Source organism: Hydra vulgaris, chromosome 14, assembly GCF_038396675.1.
Source record: "Hydra vulgaris chromosome 14, alternate assembly HydraT2T_AEP".
Classification (NCBI taxonomy): Eukaryota; Metazoa; Cnidaria; class Hydrozoa; order Anthoathecata; family Hydridae; genus Hydra; species Hydra vulgaris.
The window spans coordinates 13,752,501-13,778,971 of NC_088933.1; the positions used below are offsets into that span (position 1 = coordinate 13,752,501).

General features: G+C 26.0%; 1 protein-coding gene across 4 annotated transcripts in view; it reads right to left on the reverse strand.

Moving 5' to 3' along the window:
* LOC100204404 (AP-3 complex subunit delta-1) overlaps positions 1–26,471 on the reverse strand; it is a 78,699-nt gene that overhangs the window by 10,149 nt on the left and 42,079 nt on the right. For 2 of the 4 annotated variants that reach the window (XM_065818308.1, XM_065818309.1), the window contains 13 exons: positions 24,704–24,745; positions 24,482–24,602; positions 24,284–24,393; positions 23,842–23,886; positions 23,579–23,638; positions 21,192–21,323; positions 21,005–21,052; positions 15,944–16,005; positions 14,123–14,198; positions 10,219–10,270; positions 9,106–9,194; positions 8,954–9,039; positions 4,297–4,354 (listed from right to left, as the gene is read on the reverse strand). In XM_065818308.1, the coding sequence (XP_065674380.1) occupies positions 4,297–4,354; positions 8,954–9,039; positions 9,106–9,194; positions 10,219–10,270; positions 14,123–14,198; positions 15,944–16,005; positions 21,005–21,052; positions 21,192–21,323; positions 23,579–23,638; positions 23,842–23,886; positions 24,284–24,393; positions 24,482–24,602; positions 24,704–24,745 (981 nt within the window). The remainder of the gene's footprint in view (positions 1–4,296; positions 4,355–8,953; positions 9,040–9,105; positions 9,195–10,218; positions 10,271–14,122; positions 14,199–15,943; positions 16,006–21,004; positions 21,053–21,191; positions 21,324–23,578; positions 23,639–23,841; positions 23,887–24,283; positions 24,394–24,481; positions 24,603–24,703; positions 24,746–26,471) is intronic. The other 2 variants (XM_065818310.1, XM_065818311.1) reach the window with 1 other exon arrangement.

Here is a 26,471-nt window from a genome sequence, read left to right on the forward strand (position 1 = left end):
TAAAATTGTTTAATCCTTTACACGGTAGGTAATTACATAATTTCTATTAGTAGCACCATGGAAGTAAAAAAGTAAAGGATTAGAAGGATTTTCCAAATAATTAAATATAATATATGTAGTTTTATTTATTTTATAAGTATGTATTTTTTATAATAAATTTAAAACTATTTCTATAACTAATTTTATTTCCATTTTTATAATGCGATAAAAACCTTTAATACTTTAATCGAAAAAACTATACATAAAACTTTATTCGCTAAAACGTTTTCTTCGATAAATATTTTTTATTTTTTTGGAATTTTTTTATTTATTTTTTTGAAGAAGGAAAGAATCAGCAAAAATATATATTTATATTATCTTTTACTAAATTATAATTTTTTTTATTAATTTAAATCGTTTAGAACTATTTTTAATATTAATTTTATTAACAACAACGACTTTATTCAAAACATTGAACGTTGTTCAAAACTTTTAATGCTTAAACGTTTTAATTAGAAGTCAATTAAAAAGTTACATTTCGCTTTTGAAGTCACCGATTTTATTTTCTCTGTAAAGTCATTCTATTAAAGACGTCAAAATCTTTTTTACAAAAGACTTTTTACAAATAACTTTTTACAAACGACTTTTTACAAACGACTTTTTATGAGCGACTTTTTAAAAACAACTTTTTACAAACAACTTTTTACAAGAGACTTTTTACAAAATCTTTTTTTGAAAAGACTTTTTACAAATGACTTTTTACAAATTACTTTTTATAAGAAATACTTATTAAAAGAAAAGTCTTAACAATAGGTTGTAAAAAAACGTAAAAAAAGTATATATTTTTTAAATTTAATTTTTAAGCTTATTATTGTTATTTTAATCTTTCTGTAAGACTTATTTTTGGCTGTTTATTTCTACCCGACTGGTTCAGACATTCAAATTAAAATATGATATAAAATTCATAACATAAGCTCTATATCTGAAATTAGTTTGAAACTTACCTGCTTGAACTCTTTCATCAGATCCGGGTGTCAGTCTTTGAGGTGTTTTATTAAGTTCGATGTGTTTCCTCCTTTTGAGTGAAAACTTCGGCGACATCGTTTGCAAATGGGTTTTTGATTATCAATGATATTCCCCTTGTCATCAGCCGCAAATCCAAAATATTTCCACACATGGCTCTTTCCTCCTTTTTTCTCAACAAGTGGATTTAGAGCTACCACATCAGCTGCACCACCAGTCGCCATTTCTCAGCAGTTTAATAAAGAGGACGCGCTACTGCACGCATGCGCATCAAGGAATCGGGTTTGAACGGGTCTTCGGTACTACCGGTACTTAAGAAAACTTGGTACCGTGACGTTTACATTTTTTTAGTACCGACTTGGTACCGAAGTACCGGGTCTTTTGACAACACTAATATATATATATATATATATTTATATATATATATATTTACATATACATGTATATGTATATATACAGTATTGGACAAAACATTTGCAATCAACATCGAACAATGCTAAAAAGTGTTCCTAATTTTACATGTCTTAAAAACAAAATGAACTATACTACCACAGCAAACAGTTCAGGAGTCTGGAGTCATAGCATGCCATGACATGAGCAATCAGCTGACAGGTGACAGCACACAGGCAGAATTTTGTTGACAAGTGCCATTTTGCAGCGGACAAAACAAGTGCAACTTTTTTGGTTTGTTTCTTAAGTCTGATCCGTGTCAACATCACGAAAGTTTTTTAATAATTAAAGAAAGTATCCAGAAGTTTCCAGAAGCATGCAGAATCTTCCAGAAGTTTCCAGAAGAAGCATCTGGAAGCATCCAGTAGCATCCAGAAGTATCCAGAAACATTCAGAAGCATCCAGACACATCCAGAAGCTTCCGGAAGCATCGAAAAGAAGCATCTAGAATCTTCCAGAACAGGTTCACACAGGTTCATTTTACTATATAAGAGACATGTAAATCGACATGTAATTCAGTCATTATATGGAAGTCAATCAGTCAGTATTATCAAGACAGTTTATCGAAGTGAGTTTTATCATAGTGTTTTATCGAAGAATATCAATACAAGAAGTGAAATACAACAAGTGTTTTATTACATCAATACAGTCCACATCCAACCAAGACGTTGTGTTCCACAGACCATTATTGTATCATCACAAGGTAAATGTAACACGGTAAGCCTTGAGAAACGTGATTATTTATTTTTATTATTTTTATGACTTCAAGTGCAAAAATGGCTCCCGACAGTCTTGGATTGGAACTAAGAAAGAAAATTATTTGCGATTACGTAAGTGGAATGTCACAAAAAAGTATTTGTGATAAATATCGCGTGAAAAAATGGACCGTATCAAGACTATGTTCCAAATATCGTTCTACCGGGAAGTTGGCAGCAGATAACAAAGGTGGAAGACCACGTTCCACCACTTCTAGAGAGGATTCTATGATCGTCAGATCCGTCAAGAAGCATCCCTGGATATCATCAGTCGAGATACAAAAGCAATTAGAGCTGCCTGTATCGGATCGAACAATCAGACGACGTGCTGTTGAAGCCGGATTGTTTTCTCGACGCCCTGCAAAGAAACCGCTGATTTCACCAGAAAACCAGAAGAAAGACTCCTGTTTGCTACATCTCATATTGACTGGAATGTGCAGAAATGGCGAACTGTCCTGTTCAGTGATGAATCGAAGTTCAACATCATTGGGAGCGATGGCATTTTCCGTGTACGTCGACTGGCCGGAAAACGCCTTGATTTACGTTACTGCCATAAGACTGTAAAGCATGGTGGAGGCAATGTAATGGTCTGGGGGTGTTTTTCTGCTAACGATCTAGGTCCAATACATCGAAACGATGGAATGGACCGTTTCATGTATAAAAATATCCTGAAAGATGTTATGTTACCTCATGCTGAATGGAATATGCCAATAAAATGTGTTTTTCAGCAAGACAACGATCCGAAACACACTGCAAAAGTAGTTAAGCAGTGGTTTCGAGACAACCACCTATTGGTGATGGATTGGCCACCTCAATCTCCGGATCTCAACCCTATCGAGAACCTGTGGGAGATCGTCAACCACAGAATTAATTGTGAAGGTGTTCGTAATAAGGATCAACTGTTTGAACAAATCCAAAAGGCCTGGGCAGCGATTCCACAAAGTTTCATTGATCACCTGATCGAATCTATGCCTCGAAGATGCAAGGCTGTGATCGACAACAAAGGATTCGCCACGAAATATTGATAGCGAAATACAGCTTGGTCAACATTTTGTCGTGTTGCACTTATTTTGTCCAGAAGGAAATCAACTTTTTTTAATACTTATGATTAATTTATTAATTTTCGTGTACAAATAATGAACTTTGTGATGAATAAAACTTGAAGAACTTTGTCTCTAAACAGTTACATAGTTATTTCTCTAAATTGAAAAAATGCAGCACTTTTATATAAAGAAACTAAATTAGCATTATTTGGTTGCACTCGTTTTGTCCGATACTGTGTGTGTGTGTATATATATATATATATATATATATATATATATATATATATATATATACATATACATATATATATATACATATATATACATATATATGTATATGTATATATATATATATATATATATACATAGATATATATATATATACATATATGCATATATATGTATATATATACACACATATATACACTGGCGTATATATTTTATCTTTGCATTTATTATCATTGTTTTCATTTTATTTATTATTATCAGTTTATTTTACACTAAAAGCAGCCATTTTTAAATGAAAAAATAAAAACAACCAATTTCTATTGGTAGTGGCAGCATAAAGCATTTAATCCTAAACGGAAGCTTAGGAGTAAATGTTTACTTTAATTGAGAAACAAACATCTACTGACATTTTTCTTGTAGGGTCCGTTTCTCCAAATATTTTCGGGATGAAGCTTCCAACATCTCCTCAAGTTCTCTCAGTACTTTTTCATTGTCACAAAATAGTAAAATTGCTAATAAGTAAAAGCAAAACTTTACTCTTTATCTTTTTGAACAATTGCTTTTTCTATGAGCATTTTTGCTTTTTAGCTTTTACTTTTACCAAAAGCTTGTGAGCTTTTTATTTTTATTTGCTTTTTATTCACCTGGCTATCACAACTTTTGTTCAAATATCTTTATAGATTTTTTTTATCAATTTTTTTTAACTTTATATAATTTTTATTAAATAAATTTAAATTCATTTATTTCAACCAAAATTAAAATTAACAATCATCTCAACAAAAACATTGTTTAAAGTAAAACTAAATAATAAAAATTACCTTAATCGATTGTTTTTGATTTAGCTCTCCACTTGCTAACAGGTTTGTGAAGTCAATGCTTAAGGTATAGAGATTTTATAAATATAAATTAATTATACAAATGTTAAGTAACATTGTTGATAAAATCAAAACTCAAACAACAAAATCAAAATTATTTATATCAGGATCTATAAAACTGCAATATTATAATTTTTTTTTCAAACTTGATCCCAAAGAAAAACTTTATTTATAACTCATTTAAACTCATTACAAAAGTAAGTCTATTAAATAAAATTAGCTGTCTTACAATTTTTCTATCCAATATAAATGTGACAAAAGTAAGAAATATCAAAGTTTTTATTATGAAGTATGTTTTGTCAATAACTATTATTACAAATGCAAGAATATCATATTTGATTTTCATTTTAGTACATTGTTGCACCACCTCTTGCTTTTATGACTGCTTCTAAACGTCTTGGCATGCTTTTTACAAGCTTTGACGTGACGTCAGCACCAATTGAACTCCAACTTTTACTAAGAACCTCACTAATTCTTTTCTATTTGGTCATTTTGAAGGAGGTACTTTAGATTTTAAAATAGAGTAGAGGTCTGGGCTTTGTTGAAAACAAAGTTTGTCAAAGTTTTGTTTTCAACAAAGCCCAATTTGAATTCAGATAGTAACATCTTTTTACTTGTTGAAAAAAGAATTTACTATCTGAATTCAATTCTTTTGCGAATTGACACAAATTTTTGAAAGCAAATCAAAATACAATTGTCCTGTCATTATACCTTCAACATTCACCAGCCTTCCCACATCATTTAAAGCATCCTAAACCATAAGTGAGTCACCTCCATGTTTTACAGTTTTTTAAAATTTCTATCTTAGTGTACATCACAAGGTCTGTGCCAAACTTTTTTTCATTTTTTGAAGCAAATTATTTGAAATTTATCAGACCAAAACACTGAGTTCAAAAATGTCAAAAATGTCAACATTTTTTTTTGTTTAAAACAGTAATGAAGGGTTTACTTTTTTTGAAGATGGTTTATTAAACCACTTAAATTAGGTCTTCTCTGTACAGTTCGACTGGAAACATTTAATTTAAGGTTTTCAACAATTTGTCTGGTGGTTATTGTTTAATTTTTGTTGTTGCTATCCCTCGAATATATATATATATATATATATATATATATATATATATATATATATATATATATATATATATATATATATATATACATATATATATATATATATATATACATATATATATATATATATATATATATATATATATATATATATATATATATATATACATATATATATATATATATATATATATATATATATATATATATATATATATATATATATATATATATATATATATATATATATATATATATATATATATATATATATATATATATATATATGATTTTCAACAGAACTAGTTGTTTCATATTTTATACACATCTTTCTAACACCACTTATAGATACTTGATATTTTTCAGCACATTGCTTGTAGGTTAGGCCCTTTTTTAATCACAAATGATGTTCAATGAATAATTTTGATGATAAACCATTATTATTAATTTTACTTTTTCTAAAAATAAAAAATATAGTTTAAAATGCTTCTTTTTAATAACTTTAACAAAACATTTTAAATAAAAATCATTTTTAATAAATAGTTATTGTCAAAATATTATATTTCATAATAAAAACTTAGATGTTTCTACTTTTGTCACATTTATTTTGGACAGAAAAATTGTAATATAGTTAATTTTGTTTAATAGAGTTAGTTTTACAATGAGTTAAAAAGAGTTATAAATTTATTTGTTTTCCTTTGGAATCAAATTTTAAGAAAAACATAAAATTATTGCAGTTCTATCCAACCTGACATAAATATCATATATATATATATATATATATATATATATATATATATATATATATATATATATATATATATATATATATATATATATATATATATATATATATATATATATATATATATATTAGTAGTAGAAAATCACTTAACAAAAATTATTTTTTGTTAAGTGATTTTCTACTACTAATTGCTACTACTAATTGCTCTGTTCTTTTAAGAACATTGAGCACTCTATTGTGTAGAATACTTTTTAAAGTTGTTTAAATATATATATATATATATATATATATATATATATATATATATATATATATATATATATATATATATATAAATAAATAAATAAATAAATAAATAAATATATATATATATATATATATATAAATAAATAAATAAATATATATATATATATATATATATATACACACACTCACATAGTTGTGTACTTAGCCTTGTTTAAAATGTCATTAATAACATCATAATGATATATGGGAGCTGCAGGGGCTTCAGTACATACATTGATTTAATTTTTAATTCCTTTTTACTTTTAAGGCATTCATTGCTTGATGCAGCTTCACTAAAATGCATTACATTTACCCAAAATTTCATATTTTTTTTCAAAATGAGTCAATCAGAGTCTCAAATGTTGCAGCTTCAATATTTGGTGACATTCATCCAGTCAGCAATGACAGAAAAATGTTTGATGTTGTAAAACCAGGTTTGAATCTGCTGATGATTCTTTTATGTGTTTCCACTTTGCACCTTTTTGCCTTATTCCCTTTCTCTTTGCTCTTTATTGTTCTCTTTCTCCTCAAGACTGCATTCTTTTCAATGTTATTTCTGATTGAATTAACTGAGCTCTTTTTCTTTATCCCTCAGCCAAAATTGTTGTTATTGGTGAAAATAACGTTCACCACTCTGAATAGCTTAGCCTTAGTAGTAGTACTGACCCTGCCAGCACAAAGCTTATAACTTTTTTTATTTCTCAATCTTTTTTTTTTTAATTCTATTCTACTAATAATAAAATAATGATTTTCTAAAAAATCACAAACAAGCAATTTAGTTGGTAAAAAACTATGCAAGTGTTAAAAACAAGCTAAAAGATTAACTAAGATCATTATTGTTGAGTAGAAAATGTTTTTTCATTTAATGGAATGAAAAACAGAATATTTCTATTCTGTTTTTCATTCCAAGGACATGTGTTAGTCCAAGATTCAATTCTAATTGAATCTTGGACTAATACATATTTCTGGTAGAAATATGTGTTAGTCCAAAAATTGAATTTTGCTGATTGTATTGTTTTTTCTATCACTGATGGAACTTAAATGAGTTTGGAATAATTGTTACCACCAATCATGAAACTTGCTACACCCATGGAGTTACACCATTCACCCATGGAGTTTATCTGGCTGTTCATGAGGTTTTGTACAAGAAAAATATATGTTTTTTTAACCATAGTTTAAGAATCAAACACATTTTTGACAAGAAAAATGCCACTGAGGAGTCTTTTTTTTTTTTTTTTTTTTTTGTAAATTTTCCTCCCCAGATCCAAGAAGGCCACTATAGATGAGGAGGTTACTTAATTGTGGTTAAAACCTTCTCTCAACTCTACAACTCCAAAACACGAACCTTGCCAAACAAGGCTGCTGCGTGGAGAAACAAAGTTGTCAGTGATAACAAAAAAAAGCAATAATGACAATGAAGAAAATTTCAGACTCATTGATAATGAAATCAATGAAAGTATTGCATTAACAAGGATAAAAGTCTATTATCAAGAAAGTTCAAAAAATTGTCAAGTTATTCCTGAAATCTCCAGTATAAAAGCGATTGCTCCAAAAGAAGTTAAAAAACTGCATAGCAAAGAAATTGCTATTATTTTAGACTTGTTGATTTAGCAGTTTCTTAAAATCAATCATCAAATTGGAATCATTCTGGTTGATATATCTCTAAACCTCAATTGCACTGAAGAAGAGTTGAACATTTTGACTGACATTGTTAGTGCTCTTGAACCAATCAAATTGACAGCAGAAGCACTTTGCAGGAAAGATGCCAGCAATTTAACTGCAATCATAAATTAAAAAAAAAAGCAGAAGCATAACTCCAATGATGAGAATTATTTCAAATATGTATTAAAGTAGAGCATTTTCTTCTCAACAAGTATTAAATCTAAAATTTTCCCTTCAACGAATATTAAATCGGAGCATTTTCAGGTGTTAAACTTTTTTTTACAGAAATTTGATTTAGAATAAGCGATGATCTGCTTAATACTTCTTTAACAAAAAAAACACTTTACACTTTTTTTTATCAAAAAAAGGGCCTTCTGAAAACCCTTTTTTTTTTGTTAAAAATAAATAAATTATAAAACTGCTGTTTTTTAGTCTTTTATTTATTACGCTCCATTATCAATTATGAATCAAAATATATTATCATTTAAAAAGAAATTATATTTTTTTAATTTACCTTTTTTTTTTTTTTTTTTTTTACCAATTTACCAATAAATTAAAAAGCTTGTAAAAGCCCAACTCTAGTATGTATGTATGTATGTATGTATGTATGTATGTATGTATGTATGTATGTATGTATGTATGTATGTATGTATGTATGTATGTATGTAGGTATGTATGTATGTATGTATGTATGTATGTATGTATGTATGTATGTATGTATGTATGTATGTATGTATGTATGTATGTATGTATGTATGTAGGTATGTATGTATGTATGTATGTATGTATGTAGGTATGTATTCAATATATAATTTTTAACTCAAGTTAGAGATATACCTGGATATATGCTGTTGTTGGATGTGTATGGAAACTGGAAAATTTATTTTGAAATCTAGTTTTTCACTGGTACTTGATTCTCCATCCTATATACAAGAATTAATTCATTAAAAAATTTTTTTTTTTTTGAAAACTAAAACTAAGATAATTACATTGGTAATGTAAGTAAGTGTTCCTCTTAACCATTGTGCCATTACAATGCTGTCAACGTTAAATGCAAACTGACCTTCATTTGTCATGTCTAAAGTTGAAAATATTTTCAAAACATTAGAATTTCATTCACCTTCAGCACTTGGTATGTAACAAATAATTTATAGCTAAGTTTTTCTTATAGGTCTATGCACTTAAGTTGATTTTAAAAGATTATTGCTATAATTATAATTTATTTGTTTAAATTTAAAATGATGCTATTAAATAATTTAACAACAAAAAATTAAAGCCATGGTTAATAGCTTTAAAAAATACAGTTTTAATAACAAAAAGTTGTTAAACTTATGTAGCCCAAAATATATAAAATATTCCAATACTAAACATGGAAAAATTTCTACCATTTACTATTGTCATACAAACAATAAAAAATTAGACAGCAAATCAATAAAAAGAAAAAAAAAATTTTATCTTTCAGTGAAATTAAATTTTATAAAACCAACTGAAAACCAAACTTTATTTTTAGGGAAAATGCTTTCAAACAATACTAAGACAAAATACTTAATTAAGAAAAAAGGCTTTCAAATGATAATAAAAAAATGTCACACTATGAAAAGATCACACATGAAAATAAGAAAAATTTTTTATTGGAATTAAAACAACACTAACATTAAAAAACCCAATCTGACTTTGAAGTGTGCAACTCAACATTGAATAAACATGAATGTTATACATCAATATTACCAATCTATTGGGAAGATGTGTTATTATTTTGAAATTCATTTAAAAAAAAATGTTAATAAATCATCAAATATTAAAAAAAAAAATTTTTTTTAAATTAAAGTTAAATTTTACTTTTTCTAAATTGAACATTATAAAAGTGTTAAAAAAAGAGAAACTTAATACTAGAAAATAGTTAATACGATAAATTTAATTGATCTTTAAGCAATATATCATACACATATACCAACTCTTAAAATTAACATATAATCTTGCTAACTTCTTAATCTCTAAAGACATCTTTTTTATTTTAGATATACCATCAATACATCAATGAACATATCACCATATTCATATAACAACTTAATATGGTTACTTACTTTAACATGGTTACTTACTAGGCAATAGTATAAAAGGAACTTCTACAGGATCACGAGATGATGCACCCATCTAATAACAAATTAAAAAATATAATTATCTTTTCCTGCGAAAATAGTACAAAACCACATTGGTTTTGTACTATTTTTGCAGTATATCTAATATTTAACATTGAAAATGAGCTGAAATTAAGAAAATAAATAGTCCATAATTTTTGTGAAACTAGAAGCAAAAATACAGTAAATCTTTTTGTAATAGTAAATCCTAATAAGTAGCAAATAAGTGACATGGAGTTATTTTGCTTATTTTCAAAACATTTAAACGCTTATTTTCAAAACGGATTAGTAATATGTCTAAACCTGTTTAGTAAATTTCCCAACATTTTGCTTAGACGAACTGCTTTTTCACTTAGCATGGCATTTTTGCTTAGATACCTTTTTTTAAAGTATTAGTTATATATGTAATTAGATACGAAAATAGCTATATTGTAAAACATAATATAAAAGTATAAAATGAATTTTCTAACATTCATTCTTAACATATTCAATAATATTTTTTTTCGATTGAGATGAATATCCAAAAATTGGATAGAGCTAAGTCTGCAAGTATGGGATAGAGCTAAGTCGGCAAGTATGGTGGGTGGGAGCTAAATCTGCAAGTATGGTGGGTGGCAGATTATTGTGATTCTGACTTGATTAAGATGGTTTGAGTAACATTGAGAGTTTAGGGTTATCATGAGAATAAAGGGATTTAAAGTTTTGAAGTTTTTTAACAAAACTTAAGTAAACAACATGTTGTTTTGAAGAATATGTAGAAAATGTTTTTCAAATCAAAATGTTGATCATCTGCCAAATGTTGTGCATCTTCTTGTTAGATAGATTGTTACAAAGCATTTTACTACAGTTCTTGAATTTTTTACTTTTACTTACCTAACTAATATTGGACAAATTGAGTCTAGCTTGTATCAAATAAAACCACAACTCATCCCCTATAATAATATCACAGTCTCCATGAGCGGTTTTTGAATAGGGCTAAATTTTCCTTAAATGCCTTTCAAATTTGTTTCAATAATTCATGGGGTATCCAATGTGGATCTAGTTTTCTCCTTATAAATGAACTGTGAATAACTTCCTTGATTTCAAAACAGATGTCTAGGTTCGAATTATTTCATGTGTTACATAAGTTTTCACTAACAATGGTTAATTTTCACTTGCCAATAAATACTTGTTTAATTTTTTTTCTGTTCCTTCATGCTTCAAAAAACTTATATTTAGTATTCTAGTTTTATCCCTTATGCATCAATTCTTTGAAATTCTCTCACCTTTATGTTTTCTTAACTCATACAATTTATTGCTTTTTAAGTCTTCTGCTAACTGTTTCTTCTTTTTTTCTGGTGACTTCCAACTTAAATAGTAACCCCTTGCAAAAAAAACAAAAAAACAACTTGTATCCATAGTTTGAGATTGCGCTAATAGAGGATCATTTTCAAGACTCTTTCTCAATCATCTTTAAATAGAGCAACCCACTAGGGAAAATGTATTTCAGCACCTGGTTATCATGAACTAATACTAATTTATCAGTGAAGGTTTGTGCTAAAACTCTAAGTAGAACACAGGTTTTAATATATGCTCAATAAATGATTTTTCTCAATTAATAAAATTTCAATAACTTTTTAATACACATCATCATGATTTTTTAATTAATTATTGATTTATCTTTCACACACACACACACACACACACACACACACACACACACACACACACACACACACACACACACACACACACACACACACACACACACACAAAGCAAAATAAAAAGTATTAGACTATATGAAATAAAAAAATAATAATAAAATAATGTAACTAGAATTTAATATATTAAAAAAAAAGTACATGAAAATTTTTCAAAGCTTCAAAATTATATTCTTTGCTTTAATTGTCTAAAATAGAACAATATACCATGAAGCATAATAATAATAATAATAATAATAATAATAATAATAATAATAATAATAATAATAATAATAATAATAATAATAATAATAATAATAGTAATCCATAAACAAACTCATTCATATTCAATTCAAATTCATATTCAAAATTCAGTAAAGGTAAAAGAAAATTGCATGAAAACATCCCACCATTTATAACAGGAAAAAAAAAAAATTTACTTTTTATAACCAATCAAATTAATTTAAGAACTCAGAAAATATTATAAAACTAAATGCTTTATGCTCAAGTTCGATACTTGTTGTTAAAAACTTTGGATATTGTACACTTTATAAGGACTTTATTAGTTTGATCATTTGTAACTAAGTTGATTTCTTTTTCTTTTTTTTCTTAATTTTTATTTTTTTATTTGTAACTAAATCTGTTTTAACCTTTTTTTAAAAACAAACTCACGTCCAACAAGGCTGCAAACAACCACTAGTTTAGAGTCACGAAGAAAACAAAGAAGCAAGTTGAAAAACAAGAAAGCAGTTGAAACGTGAATGAAAAGAATGTATGAGTCAATGAAAAGAGTGTAAGTAAAAACTGTATTAGTCAATAAAAAGAATTTATGTAAAAATTGTATGAGTCAATGTAAAGAATTAATGTAAAAATTCTATGAGTCAATGAAAAGAATGTAAATTATCAGGAAAACATCAAGATGGGAAAGAATTCCAAAGCATGTATGAGGGAAAAAAAAAAGTAGACGATTAAAAGTTTTTTGAGCATAAAGGAACAGTTACAGTAAAAGAATGCAACTTAACTGAATGAAAAGTCATGCAAGATTGAGTTTTGGTAAATGAAACCATTGACCATGGTTATATATTGTAGAAAAGAGAAAGAGATGCTTATATTTCTTATGACAATGAAACAGAAAACCAGGCTTGGAAGCAAGAACAAGCCAATTTAGCTGCCAATTTCTTCTTAAATGAAATATGATAACAGTATTTTATACAGGAGAAATGAGAGATTTATAGAGGTAGAGAAAAGCAAGCACAATAAAGAGAAAAAACCTTTGCAGAATTTCTAATAGATTGTATATATGCAGTTTTCATGAGAAATCTATAGTCCTTCCTAACTCAACGCTTCCACCGCTGATGCACAATAGAGCCTTTTTTGTTATAATGGTTATTATGTCAGCAGCAGAATGAGATCTGCATAAAATCTTAGAAAGCATCTTAGATCTGCATAAGATCTTAGATAAGATAAGATTAAATTTTAGATCTGCATAAGATTTTAGAGATTAGACCCAAAATGAAATATTAGAAGTTTGTTAATAAAGATTCAAAACTTTTGTATTTGTTTGTAATTCTAATTGGCTTAAAATTTTTTTTATCTTTTTCAATGTTAGTATTTATATTATACCTTTTTTCAATAACTAATTTAATCTTTACCAAATAATTTTCACTTAATGTTTATTATTAATGATTCATTTAATAGAATTACTTGTAAAAATACTTTGCAAACTAAATTGATAACTTGCAATAATAAAAAATCATTCTAATAACTTGTTAGGCTTTTGAATTTAAAATGTTGATAGTGATCAAATCATTGATTATCATTTCAGTTTGAATGTCAGTTTTCAAAGAATTGATTAAGAAAATAAAAATAAGTTTTCTATTCTATGATGGTCAAAATTCCAATACCATAAAAAATAGATACCATACTATTATAAATAAAAACTAGTATTAATACTATAGATAACTAACAGAGATAAAAATTCTCAACAAATAAAAATACTTTAACTTGTTCTAAGCTTAAATAGATTAAAATAAATATTAAATATAAGTTTTAATATACCATTAAACTATAAAATTATAAAATAAATAATGTTGATAAAGAAAAAGTAGATGATTTGAAATATTAATATAAATGCAATAAAAACCAGACAAAATTCTGATCTGTAAAATCATAAAAAAAATTAACCAACCTGACGAACAAGTTTCATGTTCAGCGAATCAATGACATTGAATTCCATCTTTTTAATGTAATGCGATGTTAAGTTTCTAAGAACAACATAAATGTTTTACTACTTTATCACAACCAATCTCCTTAATACCAGGCTAAAAGAGCCAAGCCGAAGCATCAAGTCTATAGTCTACTATAGTCAAGGAAGCTCATTTTTTAAATAACCTCTCTCAAAGCTTTTATTTTATGAATTTTATCCAAAACATGAACAATTGACGATCAAGGTCAATGCTTAAGAAAAAAGTGGAATGCTGTACAACTAGGAATGTGATAAGGTTTTTAACTATGTATCTTTGGTTTACAAAGCAAGCATATAACCACTACCACATTTTATAAACTTCCATGTATTTAGAAAACATTCCATAATCAGTTACAATTTCAGAACAGTTTGTAATTAAAAAAAAAAACATTTCAAAACATTTAGATTTCCTTTCTTTTAGATTTGTAACATAAAAATACTATATAACTTTTCTTTGCATTTTAATAAGGAACTTGATATTGGAAAAAAAATTGTTGAGGTCTTTAATTTAATTTGTTAAAAATGTTAACTACCTATTGTATAAATAGGTAGATCTGGCTAGATGTTAAAAAAAGATCAACTAATTAAAAGTATTACTGTAAATAAAAATATGTGTTAAAAAAAACCTTTTATCAACCAATCATTTTTTATTATTGTTTTAAAGTAGCAAATCAAAATAAATAATACATCATATTGTTATTTAATAACTATATCATTAAAACATATTTTTCACACTGAAACGACTGCATCATTAAGTGGTGTTACAATCATTAATTACAGTTAAAGATGATCTTCATTTTCAAACATCATTGAAGATAAAAAAAGTTTCTAGTTCTCAATAAAGTTGGCAAAACTTGCCTGGTTATCAAAAAAATTTAATTTAATTTGAATAATGAACTATTGTATAAATTGGTACACCTGGCAGGATATAATGTTTAAAAAAAAGACTGAATGGATGAAAAAATGTGTTTATATATTTAATATATATTTCAAATATTGTTTTTTGCATTCAAATTCCTGATGCCAGATATGAAATAGGTTTGATTTATTTGAGTCTAATTAATTTTATCAAGTTACATATGAAATGATCAACTCTTGAGTAACCTGCAAAATAGACATAATATTAGAAAGTTCAATTTAAGGATAAAACTATGAGAAATAATTTCCATTAATTTTAGAAATTTCTCTTCTTCTCCAGAGATTTCCTTTATTCCTGATTTTTTTACCTTTATCTATTAAAAAAATTCACAATATTGTTTTTAATACTCAATTTTAAGATTTTTTTTTGCTATTATTTGATTTCTGTTACCTAATAACTTTTTAAGATACTTAAAAACCTTTTCATTTTTAAATGAATATGAAAATTGATACAACTAATTATAATTTATTCCCCCCCCTCCCCCTGATGTTATATGTTGACAATGTCATGCTGTCCGTTTTTACCCCTAATACTATATGTTGACAATGTCATGCTGTCCATTTTAATATGCAGATGATAAGCCATGGTCTAGCAGCTACCATTAACAGATTTTTTTATGGTTAAAAAAAAGGCAATTGAAGGTTGCAATAAGTGACTGTTTTACATTTAGAACAGCATCTGCTTAATTATGATTAAATAAAATTTAATCTACTATATTATAATAGTTAATATATTCACTCCCAGATTATCTTGATTCATTAACAACCTGCAAATAACGTTATGGAGCTTTATTCAATTTATAAAAATTTATGAAATTAATGATATTAAAAATAAAAAACAATTACTTAAATATAATGGAAGCAACAACTTGATTGCGATGAGATCTATTGGTTTGTACATCATACATCTAGAAGAAAAAACATTTATTTACATTTTTATTCCTGGTGATTTTGTTTGGTATTGTACTAATATATTTTATGCTTTAATTTCTTAAAATGCTTTTTTAAAACGCCTGTGATTATAAATATTTTTAAACAACAGTGTTATGTTTCCAGCCTACCATGAATTAGGCAATACATTTTCTTGAAACAATTTGTCAAATAGTAACATTAACAAATAACAAAATTAACTTGTATAGTAGCTATAAGATAGCCGATGTAGCAACACTGCGCGGATGATTCACAGTAAAAAATAAAAATAAAAACATTCTAATTTTTTAATTTGCCTTTTTGTTTTTTTTAATAAAAAAAACCATAAATTTAATTAGCTTCCTCAATTAAATTAATGCGTTTTGACATAATTCTTACTTAATGTTGCCGTGTTAGATATCATAGAGTAGCTAAGTGCTATTTTTTTTACCACCAACAGTAAGTTTAAGACTTTTACTATATCTATATATATATATATATATATATATATATATATATATATATATATATATATATATATATATATATATATATATATATATATATATATATCAACATATGATTCCAATACTTTGAGACTCAGGTTGACTATGTTTTTTAAAAATTTTTTTCCACATATATATCTCATACAATTTAAAATTTTCAATGATATTATTTTAATGGTATTAAAATGCACTTATCTTAAATATTCATGAACATTTTCGAAAAAATTGGAAAATCGACCTGCCCTAATATATATATATATATATATATATATATATATATATATATATATATATATATATATATATATATATATATATATATATATATATATATATATATATATATATATGATTTCAGTGTAGACATCGTGTATAAGAGTGTATGTTATATTAATAAGAAAACATCAAGAAATACGAATTCTCTTAATACAAATAATAATTTATTTTGAGAAATTTTCACTGGGTTATGGATACCAGCATCATCAGCTTGTAAAATATTACAAAATTTTTTGAACGTTAAAAAACAGTTTTATAAAACTGCTGACGTCAGTTAAAAGTTTTTTAACTGACGTCAGCAGTTGAATGGCTTCTTTTTTCGTTACGCAAGAATATAAAAAATGGAGTCCAAAATTTAGTTTTAACAAATTGCCCATTATCGAGATTTATTCCACCATTCGATGGGAAACATTGGTGCCTCTGTATTTCGAGTGCTTCTCGTACTTTACAGTCGAATTTTTTTGTTTCAACTTTAAGAGTTTTAATTTTCTCCCAATTTATTTTTTCAGAGCAAAACTTGCTATGTGTTGCAATTGCTGACTGGTGATGTTTGCCATCATTTAAACTTTTTTGGTGTTGTTGAAACCTTGTTTTAATTTGTAATTTTGTTTCTCCTACATATTTTTTCGAGCAAATGCATTCAACTAAATATGTACCAGGCTGGCTGTTTAGGGGCAATCTAGATTTGTTTTTACATGTTAATATTGTTCTTAAATTAGGATTTGATTTAAAAACTACTCTATAGCCAACTTTTCTAAATATTTTCCTTAACTTTGGTGATAGTGAAGGTATCCACGGTAATAATACTGTTGGGAAAGCATTGTTCTCGGATTGAATTTTAACATTCAAAAAATTTTGTAATATTTTACGAGCTGATGATGCTGGTATCCATAACCCAGTGAAAATTTCTCAAAATAAATTATTATTTGTATTAAGAGAATTCGTATTGCTTGATGTTTTCTTATTAATATATATATACATATATATATATATATATATGTATAGATATACATATAAATATATATATGAATGCATTTTTAGATAAGCATATGCTTACTAGTTTTTAGAAAAGATTTCTGCTCCATTTCAAACTCACAGTCAATGTAGCAGCACTCCTTTGCAGCAACAAGCTATAACATAGTCAATGTATGTACTGAAGCCCTCGGCAGCAGGCTATTTCAGTGTGACATCACAGGGCTTATCTAAATGCGCATTTAATATTAAAAAAAAAAAAAACAACTAAAAAAATATAAGCCTTAGCTAATGATAAAATGAATAAAAATCAAACCAGAAAAAATAAAAATCAAACCAGAAAAAATAAAAGCATAAAATTAATATATGTTTTTATTTTGATTTAAAAGTTTTTTGTATTTTGATTTAAAAGTTCTTTGTACTTTAACTATTTTTCTAAATTCCTTGTAGTTTCACTACAAAGAATTTAGAAAAAACTGAAGTTTCAAAGTTATTTAATCAAAGCCTAATTTCTTTGAATCTTAATTATTTAAAAATTTGAAAATTTGATCTTTTCTAATATGCTGATTTGGCATTACCTGTATAAATATTTTTCAATAAATAAATAAATAAATACAAGGCAAATAAATATTTAAAAAAAATTATCAGTTAGTAGGATTTGAACCCTCATTCAATGCCAATTTTTGGCATTGAATGAGGGTTCAACAAAAAATTATAAATGCCACAACTAATCAACATATGCACTAGATTAATGTGGCTATATAGGAAAAACTACTAGCTTTAAGCTTAAATTGAAACGCTTTAAAATTAAATTAACTAAGTTTGAAATATTTATTGAGACGCTTCTAAATTAAAAAAATATATTAGAAATTTATTAAAAATATATTTCATGTTTTTATTTTCTCTGGTTTATCCTTTATTTATTTTATCAGTCTTTAAGTTTGTTTCTCTTTTCAGGTTAATAGTTTGTTTATTTTTTTTTAAATTAGTTTGATTTTTCATTTTTTAAAAATACACAAATTATCAATATAAGCAAAAAACTGTGGCCAAGTTGTCAAAAAAAAAAAAAAGAAATGTATGCGCGGCGTGTAACTACACTTGTCTTTTGAAAAGGCTTGATATATACAGGGTGCGGAAAAAGTTCCCGTACAAAAAATATAAACAGCAAAAACAGCAAAAGTTTCTGTACAAGACAAGAAACAAATTACACTTTAATTTAAAACAAAATAATACTAAAAAATATTAAAAGAATACAAAGGAATACAAAAGAATACTAAAAACACACTATTTATTGAAAGAAAACACCATACAGATAATTTTTTTAAATTATACTTTTGTACAGGAACTTTTTCCACACACTGTATATATATTTTTAATAATAATGATCTTATAAAATTTTTAATAATAATGATCTTATATCCATCAGCTGTAATTTTAAAATTGTTAATTATCTGGACTTAATGTTAAATCCTAATGACAGTTCTTCCAAACTTTACTGCAAGCCTGGTAATTCCATCAGTTATATAAATGCTGCCTCTAACCACCCTCCTAGTATACTAAAAGCCTTCTAACTATCGAACTAAGATTGTCAACCAATTCTTCTAACGAAAGTATTTTTAAACAATCCATTCCTCTTTATCAAGATGCATTATTTAAACCAGGTTTTATCTGCAAATTCGCCTACCATTTAAATAAAAAACAGATCCCATTCAAAAATTACAAGCGTAACATAATCTGGTACAACCCACCTTTCAGTACCAATGTTGCAACAAAAATAGGCAGTAATTTTTTGAACATGATAGACCTGCACTTTCTGGTTGGTCACAAACTTCGTAAGATATTTAATCAAAATACCATTAAAAAAAGCTATTCGTGTATGCCAAACATCAAGTCCATCATTAATTCGCACAATCACAGGATATTATATAGCCAAGGTAAAGATGAAAGAAAAACATGCAACTGTGTCAACAAATCCACCTGTCCCATGAACAATCAGTGCTTGTCGAAGAACATTGTTTATCAAGCCACCCTGTCGCCAAATAAACCCGACTACATAGAAAAAGTATATTTTGGCTTATGTGAAACTCCATTTAAATTTCGGTGTGCTAACCATCTAAAATCTTTTAACATTAATAAATGTAAAAATGATACCGACTTGTCTAAAGAAATTTGGGACATAAAAGACAAAATATTTACACCCTTAATTAAGTGGAAAATTGTAAAACATTCCAATCCTTATAACACTTCGTCAAAAATTTGCAATCTTTGCTTATACGAAAAACTTCTTATTTTAACATATAGAGGTGATAACTTGTTAAATAAACGAAAATGAGTTGATTTCAAAATGTAGACACAAGGATAAGTTCCTTTTATCTTTTTTTGACACCAGTCGTTAGTTAATATTTTGTTTTTTCTTTGGTTGCCATCAAGTATGTCTTAGCGACGTTAAGATCCCACTACACAGTATTTTGTAATTTTTAGCGGTTTTTTTTGTTTTTGAATTTGTATTTAATGGCTGATTATTGCGATATAGGCATGAAACTTAAAGTATTCTTCATTATATATGTGTGTGTGTGTATATATATAAATATATATATATATATATATATATATATATATATATATATATATATACACTTATCTATTTAATTTTACTGTCAGTTTATTTATATATATATATATCTATATTTTTTTGACAGTTGGTTATTTTAATTGGTTATTTACCGAGTTATTTTGTAATAAATATATTGGTTTATTATGTATAATTTTTTGTCCGTTAATATTTCTCTGTAAAGACTTCTATTTTTTACTATATATTTCAGAGTTTTTATTATTGTAAAATAATCTTTTGAAAATGTAAATAAAATTTTACGAAACATGTCAAGAATAAAAAACATCGTGTTATTTTTAAAAATAATTACTTATTTTATGCTATTACGACGTTCAACATATATATATATATATATATATATATATATATATATATATATATATATATATATATATATATATATATATATATATATATATATATATATACAGAGAGAGAGAACTCACTTATCAATTTTACACAATGTTTCATTAATAAAGAGTTTCTTTATTGATGAAATACCATGTAAAATAAAAAAGATAAGTGAATTCTACTGATTTATTTCTTTGTACTTATAAACACTAAAAAGATTTTTTTAAACAATAGTAAAATTAAATTAAATATATGAAATAAAGTATACCCTAAACAACTCACTAATTTAATATTTTTGTCTTCACATAAAACATCATAGTGTGACCATGGCTAATAAATTGAACATAAGAAGTTATAGTGATTAAAGTTTAAAAAAAGCTTAACAAAACTAAGCTATGAATTGCATTGATTTTTGAAAATTAACTTTTTAAGTAATTTTTAAAATTAATTGAAAACCCAATAAACTTACATCAACTGTGACTTCATCCATTTCAATAATATTTATTTCAGGTGGATCAGTTACTGCAGCAGGTACAACATCCTGTTTTTGAACTTTTCTTTTTTTGATTTTTGTATCTTTTTCCTTTGGTTTACTTTTTTTCTAAAAAGAAAAAAAAAGGTTATTTGAAAAGAAAAAAACATTGAAAATAACACTAAATTTTATTTTATGAATTCTAAATTGACAATTTGCAGACCACACCCATTCCACATTAAACCACTAATTTTTTTACTCAAAATTTGAAGCATTTAGATAAAAATAAAATAAAAGTTATAATAATTTTGTAAAAACCTATATGCTTTTAACTATGTGTGTACAAATAAATATTTTAGTATGTAATCATCAGTAACATTTCTTGCATGTATACCTTATATCAGATGCATGATAAAATTTAATTTTTAAAATGTCAACTTTAATTTCATTTTTAGACAGTTGACATATTCTTAGTTTAGTTGACAAATGTAATGTAACTAAAAACAAATCTAAATTAAATGAAATTTATAAAAACTTATGCGAGTCTGAAACTATAAACATTTTAAATAAATTTTAGCTACTCTTATCATGATCTATTAATGAAACCACCTTGATTAATGAAACCCCTTTGATTAATTAAACCCACTTCAATAATAAAACCCTTTTCATTAATGGTACCCTTGACTAAGGAAACCCCCTTGATTAATGAAACCTACTTCATTAATAAAAACCCCTTCATTGATGGAACCCCCTTGATTAATGAAACCCCCTTGATTAATGAAACCCATTTCATTAATGAAATCCACTTAATTAATGGAACTTATTTAATGAAGCTTTTTTGGTATGTTATTAGATATTTCTTGAAAAAACAACCAACAATACATTGTTGTGAGGGTTATTTATGGCTACATTATTAAAGACATCAAACTATACTTCAAATGAATTGAAAAACAAAATTTGAGAACGATATAAACCTAAATGCGTTTACAAGCAAATCTGGAAACTTATTTTGCTCAAATTTTAATTGAGTAATGAAGTGGATGTTTTGTTGAGAGGGATATCAATATAGTTGAAGTTACTTCTAAGATTTTCAATTCTAACTTATTTGTTCAGTTAGTTTTAATTTGTTCAGTTAATAACTAACTAAATAAAATTGTGTCAATTGATTCTGGATGAGCGTTGAACTTTAAATGAATATGTTTTTCATATCAATGAAAAAGAGACTCATGTTTCCAAAAAACAATAACTGAAAGCCTGGAAGCCAAGTTTAAAAATATTAATTTCTGACAACTATTCATGGCAAATATTCTGAAAAAAAATCATCGAAATTGATAAAAATCAGTATGGAGTCTATGACTCATAGTTCAATAATAACTATCCTGGTGACAACTGGTCAAATCTTTCATAAAACAAAACAATTTATTTTGTTAACAATTTGGTTGGGAGATTTTATAGCAAAATTGTTGTGATATCTTTATTTGGACAAATTGCAACATGCTGTTGATTGTGTTGCTGATATATACAAATATGATGAAACTATAGTAATGGATAATCTTGACTTAAAAATAGTTATATCAAATAAAATAAATAACTTTGCTTCACACTTTACGATTGAGGTTTTACAGTTGTCTAGTAAGTAATATTCTTTTTGTATTCTTGCTGCACAATGAAACCATTAACTTCAAATTATTAAGGGAACACATCAGTGATATATAGTTTCCATGAAAGGTCAGTAGCGAATGTTTGAGAAGAGAAAAAGAATATCAATAATATTGAAATAAATTAGAAAACTACTGAACTTTGCTTTGGTTTTCACCAGCCAATGCAAGCTCCAAGCTGCCATAGTAAAGAGATTAGATTCATGATAGACTGCCTGTTTAAAGCAATTAAAAAGTAATAACTTTTTGTTAAAATTGGAGTATATATTTGTGTCATCAGAAAGTAGAGCCACTTCTTATACGCAAGATTCACCCTACAATCTTACACTCTACGATCTTACAGCTGATTAAGATTCTTTAGTATCTTTTTTTTTTTGTTAATTTTTATTTGTTCTTGGCCTGATGTCGTTTGTCACTCAGCTGAAAATGGATCCTCCTGGTAAACACTTATGTTGGCAGTTATAAAAATATTACAAAGAATACTCATTATGAGGTATAAAAAAAAAAGGTATATTACATTAAAAACTTGTCATTCTTGGGGAGCTATGAATAAAATAACATGAAATGGATGATTTAAAACAGCTTATTTTAAAGTGTTGTTAAAAAAACATATATGATAGCATTACTAAAGTGTTCTAACAATAGTATTATTACCATGCTACAAATAAATTTATTAGATATTTGTTTAAGTGACTTTCTTTTTAAAAAATTAAAAAAAAAATATACCGTCTTCTTTTCTTTTGGTATTTTTGATAATTCTGTTTCTTTTGTTTCATTCACAACATCCTGTTTATAAAAAACTGTATTGTAAAGAAATTTTATTAAAAAAAAACAATAACATGCAAAGTTAACACTTTTTTAACTAAAATAACTTGAAGGGACCTTAAAAAATAGCCCCTGTAAAAATGTGAACTGGCCTCTGGAGGCTCTGTGTGCATACACTAATTTAGCAGTGTAAATGAAAATATTTTATTGTGCAAGTATCTTACAGACTCTAGTTTTGTAGGAAATAACCAAAAATCCATTTCACTACCCTAAAAATCATAAAAATCTGTGTTTACATTTAAGCAAGTTTTTATGTTATTATTATTAGTACTTTTTTTATACCCTTCGAGGTTTTAACTTCATTTAGGTTGAAATTATTTTTATTAAAAAATGTATTTATTTTTAAAATATAAATTGAAAAAAATGTCTATTTTAGCTCATTAGATTTTAAATTAAAGTTAAAAATTAGTCAATTGAACTTAGTCACCAATTTGAAATTAGTAAATTTAGTAACCGATCTGTTTATTTTATAAATGAGATTATTATAAACAATATATTGATTTTGAAACTTTATAAGTAAATTTTTCCAAAACTTTTGTTAAAAATGTTTTCTCAAAACAAATACTGAACACCAAAGTTATAAGCTTTACTCAAAAATATAGCAACCTCTTTTTTGACTTCTTTTGCATAAGTAGATGCTTGAGCTAATAAGGTAGCCTTTCTATCCTCTTCAGACTGTTTCTTTTCTGTTGAACTTTCTTTATGATTTTCTTTTTCTAATATATTTTTGTAAATTAAAATTTTGATCATACAAAAAAACTAGATCAAAAAGTTAAAACATAAATAACTGCTGATAATGGCCACCTTTTTTTTTTTTAACTTTGTTTTTCTTGACCTGTTCATGTTCTTCAGATTTAACTCTGTTTTTTTTTTCTTTTTCATTCTTTTTTTCATTTTCATTTTCATGGACTACCTTCTTGGTTTTCTAAAACAAAAGTTACTCAAATCAAAAAATTAATAGTTCAAAAATATTAAACAAAAAAAAAAAAATTAAATAAAAAATAAAACTATTCTTGTTTCACTCACTTTTTCTTCCTTACTAGACTTTCCTTTCTTTTTTTTTTTAATCTATAAAAAAAGGTAAAGTAATATAAAAAATATATAATACAATATATATATATATATATATATATATATATATATATATATATATATATATATATATATATACTTATATACACACATAAAAAAAGATAATGTATTATTATAGTATAATATTAATAATACAAATACTCTTGTGTGTTTAAGAGTGCTCAATACTATTAAATAATAGAGCAACATTTATTTATATAAAATAAATAACAACAACTTTAGATGGAACTCTGAGTTTCATGCCTTTGGGCAATCATCAGCCATTGTGTATAATTCCTAACATAAAAACCATTTAAAAAATACAAATTAAAATTACAGTGAAACGAGTTCTGACACTACAAAAACAAAACAAATGGAAGATAATAGCATGGAACATGGAAGATAATAGCACAATGTAAGCTCTACAATCAAGCATCAAAAGTTTGCAACCTTTGTCTCTGCAAGAAATTTATATTTATATAATATCAAACAGAGGAGAAAATTTAATAAAAAATGTGAAATAATATCAAAGTGCCGGCATGTTCAAAGAAATTTTTACTTTCCTTATTCGACACCAGAGACTAAAACCTTTTTTTTTTTGACATCTTTTTATTTTGCTTTGTTTTTGTAACGTTAGAACTCGTTCCACCGAAATTTTAATTTGTATTTTTAAACAATTTTTACTTTATGAATTATACACAATGGCTGATGATTGCCAAAAGGCATTAAACTCAGAGTTCCATGAAAAGTTGTTTTTATTCATTTTATATAAATAAATATACATGTGTTTATATATCTATGTACAAAAAATTTTGCGCAAAAAAAGAAAAAAAAAAACTGTGTTTATTTGATTATCAATTGTGTCAATTTGGTCTCTAAACCATTTTTCAGTCATGGCTGCACTTTTGACTCTTTTTCATTCCATGACTCCTGTATTTAATTACAGCTCTTTTTGGTAGCATTTTTATATGTAATATTTTCAATATGTAATTAGATAATTTTTTTATTGTGCACAAAACAATACAATATTTAAATAATGAGATTGTGAACAATTAACAGTAATAAAAGTGGATTGTAAAAGAAATCACATTTGTTGAACAGTCATTTTTTCTTTAATTGTCGCAAGTTTGTTTCTTTTATAATTAAAATTGTCGCATTGTTACTTTTATAAGTATTTAAAAAAATTTTTTTCATTTCAAAGTTCAACAACTGAAATAATTTAAAATTGTAGATACCCGACATGTGCTACTACGCTTAAAAAAGAAATAGACATTTATAGATAAATTTTGAAATATCATTTATTAAATAGACAAAAAGAATTTTTTTTTTACTAATAAACTTTTTTGTTTTATTGCTAGTGGATAAACAAAATAATTATTTTCATAATTTCATAATTTCAAGTTTCATAATTTATAAAAAATTGGAGGCACTAATCTATATTCTTTCTCACTCAACCCTCTCCTCAGCACTCTATTTTTATAATTGATTATGACAAGGTACTTTATCCTGATTAAGAATGGTATAATAACATTGGCTTAAAACGTTTTAGCAAAGTACCCTAACTTAATGTCAAAGTTTAAAAATACACAAAAAACACAAAAATTACCATCTTCTGGTAAATTATGTTTAACAAACCGTTAAGTATTTTAATTTACATCTAAGTGTATGCATGTTTATTTACCCTTATCATTATGTCAGTCGTTGATTATAATCCTAAATTTGG